The 11,192-nt window shown below is 46.0% G+C and overlaps 1 protein-coding gene across 1 annotated transcript in view; it reads right to left on the reverse strand.

The window, feature by feature from the left end:
* Positions 1-1,858: 1,858 nt before the first annotated feature.
* LOC308171246 (uncharacterized protein) overlaps positions 1,859-11,192 on the reverse strand; it is an 11,142-nt gene continuing 1,808 nt past the window's right edge. The window contains exons 3-7 of the mRNA XM_080546089.1: positions 9,731-9,820; positions 8,865-9,225; positions 4,025-4,944; positions 3,627-3,716; positions 1,859-3,163 (exon numbers count right to left, since the gene is read on the reverse strand). Coding sequence (XP_080402215.1) covers positions 2,837-3,163; positions 3,627-3,716; positions 4,025-4,944; positions 8,865-9,225; positions 9,731-9,820 — 1,788 coding nt within the window. The 3' untranslated portion in view covers positions 1,859-2,836. The remainder of the gene's footprint in view (positions 3,164-3,626; positions 3,717-4,024; positions 4,945-8,864; positions 9,226-9,730; positions 9,821-11,192) is intronic.

Below are 11,192 nucleotides of genomic sequence, written 5' to 3' on the forward strand. Positions count from 1 at the left end.
GATTGACATGTCCCCTTGTTTATGATATTCTCATTAACATGTCATGTGCAATTAGTTAGCAAATTAGTAAGCTAAGTAGCCTAAGTCATATTAAGCGGGTGCAATGTATTGTGCAAGAATAACACTATTTACAGCGTTGTCAATTTCAGATTCAGATTAAATATTGCCAGACTCAATAAGATGCAATAGTGCATAGTTTATAGTTTATAAATGTATTACTATTATTTGTTTATAATGATAATCAATTCATGAACATTTTTCAGATCACAGACATGTCTGCCGATATTGACTTTCTGTTTTGAGAAACTGTATGCCTGTGTTTTCTTCTTCAAGAATTCTTGAATATCTCCCCTTCTTTTCATTATTAAGTCTACCTTGAGAACAATTACACACAAACTTCAATGGTAAGGTAGAACAACGAAAGTGCATATTGTAAGCTTTCAAATGATGTGTTATACATTGAAATCTGAAAATAATTGAAGAAGATATGCTTATTTGAACAACACTTGGTACATCTCAAACCAATAAAACATGCCCCTTGTCTTAAACTGTGGGTCTCAAGCCTCTCCTCGGGGACCCCCAGCCGCTCCACATATCTGTTCCACCACCAGCACACCTGATTCAACTAATCAAGTTGAATAAAGGACCATCCTGAGTCCCACTGCCTGATCGCCGACCACATTCACAGACCGACATGCACCCCGTTTCTACAACAGCCACCACATAATATAAAAAAAGAAATACAGTTGTAACATTACATTCACTTATTTACAATCATTAATCGTTTCAGAATACATATCCTTCTGCCACAGAATATAGTCCCATAAACAATATAAACGATTGCATTGTAGGTCAGCACAGGAGTTCTTAATCAGACTGATTGGGAGGCGCATTGATACTGGAAATGCGGTCTGAACTGAAGGTTGTTGGGGTATTTACCACTGTTGCAGTGGTAAATCAGTTTAAATAATTGTGCTGCCTATGCATGTCATTTTATTGTGTTAGGAATTGGAAAAAACTAATAAAACATCAACACACACACATAACTGCACACAATTAGATGATCACACAGTTTGTTTGTTTACACAGTCCTTGCTTTTTAACATGTCCTAAAACGAAAGTGTGTTTACAATCCAATGTAATTAAAGCCATGTAATCACTTACCCAGTACAGTAGCCTATGGCAGATGATAGTTAATCCAATTGGCAATTTTTTTAGTGATCCTAAAACTATTGTTGTTTGTTATACCGAGTGGGCACTAGCCTATAACACTTAAACTTTCCTAACATTTTTTTTTTTTTTTTTGTAATTACTAATTTGCGCGTCAAAGCACACAATGATTGACATCAATGAAATTGGGGAGGCACACGGGATAGCCAATCCGATCGCTTCTCGAAACTTTCACTACATTGTTACTGATTGACAGCACTCAACACCCAATGGGAGTTGGGGGGGCACACAGGGGGGCCAATCAGATCACCAGGGGGGCGGGTGCCATCCTGTGACCCCCCAGTAGCTCCGCCCCTTGTAAATGAGAGAGAGTGGGTGTAGTTGACCATGTTTGTGGGAATAACACTTATCCAATATCCAATGCAACTCACATAGCAGACAGACACTGGGCTACTTTTAAAGCTTTATTCAACAATAGTAGTGTGATGTTTCGGTCAACATGACCTTTATAGGATCGATGCACATCAATTTACTTAGAGTTTTATTCCTGTGATAATTCACTTACACATATTCACCATAATCTCCCATAGGAATACCTCACATTAATGCACTCCCTTCTTAAGGGAATACATGTACAACACTTTTTGTAATACTTGTTCAACAACAACCCAATAGATAGATAGACAGGTACTTTGTTGATCCCAGAGGCTAAATTAAGGCGTTACAGCAGCTCACACCACAAAAAAAATGCTGAACATCTGAGCATTATATACAGTAACAACAGTCTAGTATGATTTAACATCCCACAGCCTGACTCTGGTCACCCCGATCGAGAACGAGCCAGCCGGAGGAGCAGTTGTACAGTCTTATTGCGCCAGGCAGAAAAGACCTCCTATAGCGCTCCTTAGTGCAACGTGGTCGTAGTAGTCTGTTGCTAAAGGAGCTTCTCAATATAGACCCAACAACCCAATTACAGTACATACTGTAAACAATCATAGGTCAACTTCACCATGTCTCCAGTTAGTGATCTAGCAACCCACAGGGTTCTAATGAAGGGCTTAGTGGCTCCAACCGTAGAGCTCATTTATGGCTATAATTGGCAACCAGCAGTCAATTTGAAGCGGATCTCCTTAATTGGCTGAGGTTATAATTTGTCCCTTTCTATGTATGAAAGAGACAGAGAGAGAGTGCGCGGGAGGAGAGATTCTCCCCTCACCAGGTCAAAGCCCATTCCTCTCGCTCAAAGATACCCCGCAAACATATTTACTTTTATGCTTAGTCTTTCCTAAACAGAGAACATAACGTACAGTATAGCATGTATACATACAGTCAGTGGTGGACTCAGGCTGTTTGAAGGGCAAAAAGGAAAAAAGGGCACCTACTGCACAACATGGGACCCCTCAGTGCACATGCACAAGGTTAGACCATTGTAAGGGCAGCCAATAGGGCACATCCTCTAATTTTGCCACTTTAGTGCAACATTTTTCAACTGTAGGGGCACATGGTCAAATTTAGACCATTGGAGGGGCACATGTAGGGCACATCCTCTAATTCCCCCCCCCCCCCCCCCCCCCCCCGAGTCCGCCAGTGCATACAGTATCGTATAGAGTGAGAAACCACAGGTGGCTAATGTAGATGCTAATGTCGTTTGAAACCAACAGTCTTGTCAGCCTGACCGGGGCTTTGAGCAGCGTGTCCCGGCCCAACCAGGGAAGCACTGGCACCGGAACTGGGCCTCCAGGTCCGACACCTCACGAGGCTTCATCTGTCCAAACACTCTGTAGAGCCGCCCTCCCTGGGGCCCCGCCTCCGGCACCACCGTCCAGGCCTTGGGGTCCAGGTGGAGGTAGGCCCGGGAGCCTGGGACTTTCCTCTGGCAGCGGCCCCGAGAGGCGCACACCGCTCGGCTGCACAGGGCGGCTCCGGCAGTCACGTTGACCAGGTAACGACCCAGGGTTTCGTCCAGGTACGCCTTCACTGCTTCACAAGACCCCTGGTAAAACAGAGTCAATCACAGAGGTAGGCCCGGGAGTGAGCCTGGGACTTTCCTGTGGCATCGCCCCCCGAGAGGAGCACACCAGACCCCATGCACCTGATCCTGTCTCCACTTGCACTATTTTATTTGTTTTCCCTTTTATACAAAATATAGATACGCAGACGGATCCCTATTATTTATACACCTTGAGATTTTTTAAAGGACACAATTTACACAATCTATCATCAAAACATCTATTATAACAAGAGCACTCCTCCATTGAGGAATCCATCATCAAGTTCCTAAAACGGGCGAGTGAAACAGTCGTAGTGTGTCCTGCAGTTCATTCCATGCCTGATGAGCACACTGACTAAAGGCAGTTGTACACACGTTGATGATGTGTGTGGGTTTGTGCACATGTATGACATGTATGGCAATAGATTATCTTGACATGTATTAAAATAAACGAATGAATAAGTACCTGAGATTTGGCATAGAGAGCGTCTCCCCACAGCACCACTCCTGCAGATCCTAAAGCAGCACTCTCCCCGATGGTGTGAACCAGATCCTCCTGCACAAGAAGCAGACCAAGGCAAACATGGACGTACTGTCGTTATGTACAGTATTATATATACTGTATTACAATACTTACAGACGTACTGTGGTTATATATACGGTGCCCTGTGTAAGTAATGGGACAGTGAAGCATTTAACTGTGAGGTTAAAGTAGAGATTCCGATTTAGAGAGTCCGATTTTATTTGTGTACTATACAGATACAATCTGAGAACCTCTACTTTAACCTAAAATCTCAGACTCCTACAATTGCACTGACACAGGGATCGCCAGTCTAGCAGTGAACCAGAGAGAGACGCCTATACCTCCGAGAGGAACTCCAGTGAGTACGTGTAGACGATACGAGCGTAGGGAAGCACGGGGGGGATAGTGGGGGTCACCTGCGCCCCCACCCTCATGGCCTCCAACACCCGGTAACGCGTGTAGAGGCGGATCTCGTCGCCGTACCCTTTCATCTTCAGGTCCAGGTAGATATCCGGGTAGAGGGCGGAGGAGACGTTCCACAGCCAGAACAGGGCGTCGTTCCTCTTTATCTCCACGGGGGGACACTTCCCCGTGTAGTTCGCCGTGGTGTTCCTGTAGTAGTTGTAGCAGCTGGGGAACCCGTAAAAGCCCCACGACCCCTTAGGCCTGTCCTTCTTCCCCAACCTGAGGGTCTCTTCCATGAACGCCCGGCCGGCGTCCTCGAACTCCTTGCGGGCGACCACCTCCACCTGGGCGGGGCTCCAATCCGGGTGGCTGGCCCTCACCAGCGTCCTGGAGCCCTCCCAGTACACCTGCTTGCTCTCCCAGTTGCGCTCCCACATGGGTCTCCAGTCCTCCCAGTCCACCACGGCCAGCCCCTGGTACTCCCTGTCTGGGACGTAGGCTCGGATGCTCTCGCCCGCCGCCCGGAGGTGGTCCTGCAGGCTGGCGTTCTGAGGCACCCCGCCGTGCTTGGCCTCCCCCAGGGAGTACCACGGGTACAGGCCCAGCCTGTCCCGGTAGAAGATGGTCATGTTTTCCCCCATGAAACTTTGGTTCTGGTTCTGGACTATGTTGAACACGCCCAGGTCCAGGTCCACGCCGTAGCGGGACTTGCAGAGGGCGGTGGGGGCGTTCCACACGGTGAGGAAGGGCACCTGGGAGAGGGGGCGAGGGGGGGGTTGTCCATACTGCATGCCAAGAACATGGCCGACCACGACATTCATGCACAGGAGCACCACAGGGTATATGAATGGCATACCTGCAGACACAGAGAAAATACAATTTAATGTAATACTACTACAGTATGTCAGATTTGATTTGAAGGGTAATGTGAGGCTGGTGTAGGTAGAACCAGGCTCATTGTAGAAATCATTGTAATACATGGAATGGAATGAAATGGAATGCTTATTCCAGAATGCTTATTCCATTCCATGTATTACAATGATTTCTATCTTAACCAGCCTCCCCTGATGTGCACGTAGTCAATTTGTTGTCAGTTCCTCATTTTTGACAGTTGGTGTCATGCATTAACTTCAACTCATTCTAAAAGAGTAGACTTTTTTACATATTTGCAAAATGCCGTGCAGAGAATGATTGCCCACAATAACCTTAATAGTAGTGCTTATTGGAACAATCCTGAGAGAGACAAATGTTTGACAGATATTACTACTCCTTCTACTTGTAAACATGTAAACATTGGGGAATATTGACTGTCTCTTCCCAAACAAAGAGAGGAAAATAATAATAAAAGAGTAAAACAATAATATGTCAGGAAAATAAAGTGCTACTTACCCATGTCAGCGTGTGGAGTACATGCAGTTGGGTTTGGCTGGGCTTCAACTGACCATGGAGGAACATTAAGCTATCGCGTGACCCTGTACTAGGGCTGTGTTCGAAATGGCATACTAGCATACTGCATACTAGCATACTCAATTAGTATATACTGCATACTGCTTACTAAATTCATAATAAGTATGCCAATACCAGCCGACCGAAAATCTAGTATACATTTCTCGCATACTCAAATGTCACATACTCTAGTGTGAACGCACTGCATACTCAAAACCTACGTCATATCTAGTATGAGTAGTATGCTAGTATGCCATTCCGAACACAGCCTAGGATCCGGAAAAAGGGGAAGAGATGAGAAGTAAAAAAAAAAAGAAAAAGACAACCAGGACCATTATCTCTGAGTGGCACGTCTTAGAATCTCAGATGACCAATCAGAGAGAAGTAGGCGGGTACGTTCTCTTTTTACAGTCGTGATTTTCTTAAAGACACAGTACAGTTAAAGACACAGTACAGTTAAAGACACAGTACAGTTAAAGACACAGTACAGTAGACTGGCCCTCTGCAGGGTTGACTCAGCGAGCGGAACAGATACAGTTACATATTTGTACAGTGACCAGCTTTGTTTCGTTTTGAAAATGACCACGCAGAAATTACATCGCCACACAACGGCGCGCCCACGCCTGTCCAGTTTTGGTTATTAATACACTTAATCTAGATTACTTTCTACTTTTTACCGCATAATGCGAGTGAAGATCAAATAAGTGTACGATAGTGTAGGCCTGCTGTATTAATGGTCTAAAAAATATTGCCTTTGGCACCCAACAATTATGAAAGAGGAAAGCAGTTAAAGTTGGCCTACATTGCTGTAGCCTATTAAAGGGTCGGAAGAAGAGGTCCCCCCTCCCCAAAGTCTCATAAAATGAAGGCCTAGATACAAAAGGAGGGTCATAGTGATTCTGACTTTGGTGTATTTGAATAGTATTGCTATGTTTGACATATTCTGCTTCAACAATGTAGCTCACTTTTAATAATAGAACACACACTGTGTCGCACAAGATATCATTAAGGAGTAAAACTGTTCTCTGATTCATGCTGGAGCACCTGCGTATCACTTAACACTCACAAACAAAGACACTCTTTGTTTGTGAGTGGGAAGTCATAGGCAGGTGTGTCCAGCATGAACCAGAGAATAGTTGTACTCCTTAATGATATCTTGCGGGACCTGGAGAGTTTGTGGTCTGCAAATCCTGGCACAGGGAAAGATAAGAGGAGTACAAGTAGCTAATTATTTGGCCACGGTCTCACGTCTGCATGTGTCTTCATACCCTGCAAGAAAAACAGAACAGCTCATTGTTTTTGGGTGTTCTAATACAATAGGCTTATTTGAATTCTCCCCATAAGAAAATACCAATCAGTACAACAATAATTCTGGTGTAACCGTGACAACACACAATAATACACAAGAGAAGTTTACTTTGAGAACCGGCTGATCCAGAACTTTCTCCCAGACGCCGGTCTTGTCAAGGAAAACATCATCTTGTACTCTGAAGATCCACTGTCTGATTCTTCATTATTGATCACTCCCAAGTCCTTCACTGTCATTCTGTTTGAATCTGCACCAAGTTGGAAGTAAGAGCTCAAAATAGAGCTTAAAATGTTGTTACAGTGCTTCTGCCCTGGAAACTAGAAAATGTAAGGTTTACTGCAAACTTGAAAGAGTCCAAAATAACTCTTGGCTTGCAGTACCCTACAATTATAGGGGGCACAGGGGGAGTCGCTGAAGTTGCGGCAGACCTAGAAAGTGTCCCTGATCAACCAACTGCACCCATGACAGACTTCTCTAGATTTCCAGTCCTTTCATTGACTGCATTTTCAAATTGGACACAGGCTAAACACTCCGTTTAGGGTTGGATTTACTATAAATGTACTTCATCATTTAGGCACAATGATGACTGTGTACTGCATTAGATGAGCATAGATGCACATAGATTCAGGTCACATTTGAACAAAATATAAATAAAAACATAATTGCATTGTTGTTGCTGTCACAAAGTTGACACATGAGAAGGCACAACAGTTTATTTCCTTGTAAACCATATGTCACAATAGAGCTAGGACATGGTGAAAGCTTCTTAGCAGTTAGCACATGTACTGTATGTCAGTTAGCACATGTATGTCAGTTAGAACATGTATGTCACTTAGACTGTCTGAAGTCTGTAGGGGCAACAACTTGCCATGTATAAATATTTTAAAAATTCATTATAAAATTCATTTTTAAAAGTCCATAATAAACAGAGGAGTGTTGCAAAACAACCACATTAACTGTAGAAAATGTATATTAGGGAGAGCTGTGCAGGGGGGTAGACAATATTAAAAAATCAAGTGGTAGTGTTTATATACTGTAGAATGGGAACAGCTGTGATTAATGGGGAGTAAAGGATACAATGAAACAGATGCACTATTCTTAGGAGAATACAGTAGTCTTGTTTTGGCCACGAAATAACAAAGCAAAAAAAATAAAAAATAAAAAACACAACTACATACATTCATATAAATACAAATATTTACCATACTAGAAAAAAAACTATCAGAGAGAGGTCAGGCACTAAGTAGGCCTACTATTTTGTGCTATTCCAAGAATCAAGTGCATCTGCCCCATTTGAACGCACACACACACACCATTACATACACTATAAGCACTTCTGAAGCACAGCTGTACACACACAATTAAAAAATTTCATACGTTTCCAAAAAGATTCGATTTTTGGCGGGTCATGGGATAATGACACCTTGAGAAGAGAGAGAGAGAGAGAGAGAGAGAGAGAGAGAGAGAGAGAGAGAGAGAGAGAGAGAGAGAGAGAGAGAGAGAGAGAGAGAGAGAGAGAGAGAGACAGTGGGACGGAGGGGAACGAGAGAGCAATGTAAACAAAGTTATTTCCAGCAAGCCCTCCAATGTATGAACAGAAATGAAAACACAATAAACAATCTGAACTCTGCAAGTTGCACAGTGTTTTCTCCCAAAGTCTCCCTTGTTTTCATTGATTCACCAACCGTACAGCAAATCTGGGACACAGTGAGTACAATGGTGCCGTATAAGTCTATGTTTGCGCATGGGTGAGTGTGTGAAGATCAGGGGAGGCTGGTGGAGGTAGAAATCGGAGGGCGGTCTCATTATAAAATCAGAAAAAGAATGAGTAACAGTATCTGGCAGACACACCTCATTCCGATCCCTGCATCACAATGAGCCAATCCCTCTGATGTCCGCTTCCGCCAGCCTCCCCTGGGGTAGATGTCATGGAAAACGTTCAAGAATCTGATGTTGCAGCCAGCTTCTAGGGTGTGTCTATAGCAATCAGAGGAGGAGGGTGGGGAGCAGCAGGAGAAGGCCCGAGAGCGCCCACGTCCCCGCCACTCGAGGCGGCGCCAGCCCCCTCTGCTGCAGGGGGTCTCTCTGGGCACAGCCCTCGCCCTGGTACCCCTTGAAGCACTGGCACTGGAAGTCAGTCTGAAAGGCCTTCCACTCCGCGTCCCCGAGCTGGCCGGCGACCTTTAACCTCCCGGCCTGGGTGGTGATGCTGTGCGTGCGGGGGCTGAGGTGCAGGTACGTGTCCGTGTCGGGGTGTCTGCGGAGGCAGCGGCCCTGGGAGCCGCAGACCGTCTGACTGCAGAGCTCCGCGGCCGTGGTGACGTTCAGCAGGTAGCGGCCCAGCGGGCCTCGGAGGTACTGGTTCAGACTGGAGCAGATGGCCTAAAGAGAGAGAGAGACAGACAGAGAACCGTTAGAGAAACAGAAACTCCGGCATAAAAAACACCCATGAAATCAGATAGGATTGTTGTTTTAGTCAAGCTAAACGTCAGCTGATGATCAAGTGGTCGACTATGACATCGACACCAGTGGTCCTGGTGGTCCACTGTGGCTCAGTTGGTAGAGCATGGCGCTAACAACGCTTAGGTGCGTGGGTTCAATTCCCACTGGGACCCTATATACTGAAAAATGCATTAACTCGCTGCAATATCACTGCCAATGTCAAAAGTGACTTTGGATAAAAGTGTCGGCTAAATGGCGTGTATTCATATTAGAACGGTTGGGCTGTGATTTGTGACACTGTGAGGTCATGCAGTAGGTCATGTGAGGTATAGCTGTTGAGTGGTACAGTGCATTGTGGTTTAGTGTCGTCCATTTCAAGGTTTGGTGGAGAGTTGCATTGTGTTGGTATGGTGGGGGGGGGGGGGGGGGGGGGGTGGACACTTGCCTTGCTGCTGGCGTAGTTGGAGTCTCCCCAGAGGATGATGCCAGCGGCCCCCAGAGCCACACTCTCCCCGATGGTGGACACCAGGTCCGTCTGCAGGCAGAGGACACGGGTTAAACACCACCACAGAGGACACGAGTTAAACACCACCACAGAGGACACGGGTTAAACACCACCACAGAGGACACAAGTTAAACTCCACCACAGAGGACACGAGTTAAACTCCACCACAGAGGACACGAGTTAAACCCCACCACAGAGGACACGAGTTAAACTCCGCCACAGAGGACACGAGTTAAACTCCACCACAGAGGACACGAGTTAAACACCACCACAGAGGACACGAGTTAAACCCCACCACAGATGACACGAGTTAAACTCCACCACAGAGGACACGAGTTTAACTCCACCACAGAGGACACGAGTTAAACACCACCACAGAGGACACGAGTTAAACCCCACCACAGAGGACACGAGTTAAACTCCACCACAGAGGACACGAGTTAAACTCCACCACAGAGGACACGAGTTAAACACCACCACAGAGGACACGAGTTAAACCCCACCACAGATGACACGAGTTAAACTCCACCACAGAGGACACGAGTTAAACCCCACCACAGAGGACACGAGTTAAACTCCACCACAGAGGACACGAGTTAAACACCACCACAGAGGACACGAGTTAAACCCCACCACAGAGGACACGAGTTAAACTCCACCACAGAGGACACGAGTTAAACTCCACCACAGAGGTCAGAGCACACAGCACGGTCAGCATCCGTGTGTGTGTGTGTGTGTGTGTGTGTGTGTGCGTGTGTGTGTGTGTGTCAAAGAAAGAGAGAGAGAGGAAGGAGGTCACTAAGCCAGTAGATGATGTGTCAGCGCAATACTTAATAGAGAGAGAGAGAGAGTGAGAGAGAGAGAGAGACAGAGAGAGAGAGAGAGAGAGCGAGAGAGAGAGAGAGAGAGAGAGAGCGAGAGAGAGAGAGAGAGAGAGAGACAGAGAGAGAGAGAGAGAGAGAGAGAGAGAGAGGAGGTCACTAGGCCGTAGCCTGTCTATCTGTTTATGCCCCGGTAAGGAAGTGCTCTATAGGGTGTTAGCGAGTGTTTTGTGAAACTTGACCAACACCCATCCTGCATGCACGCACACGCACACACACGCGCACCGACACACACACACACACACACACACACACACAGACAGACACACACAGACAGACAGACACACACACACACAGACACACACACACACACACACGCACACACACACACACAGACACACACACACACACACAGACACACACACACACACACACAGACACACACACACACACACACCGACACACACACACACACACACACACACACACACACACACACACAGAGTATGAGTATTGGGGTGTCTGCTAACCGAGCAGGAAAGGGCTGCAGCTACAGATAAAGACACAGAGTCAGCACAGAA

The sequence above is a fragment of the Nansenia antarctica genome, assembly GCF_963989245.1.
Source record: "Nansenia antarctica genome assembly, chromosome: 15".
In the NCBI taxonomy this organism is placed as follows: Eukaryota; Metazoa; Chordata; class Actinopteri; order Argentiniformes; family Microstomatidae; genus Nansenia; species Nansenia antarctica.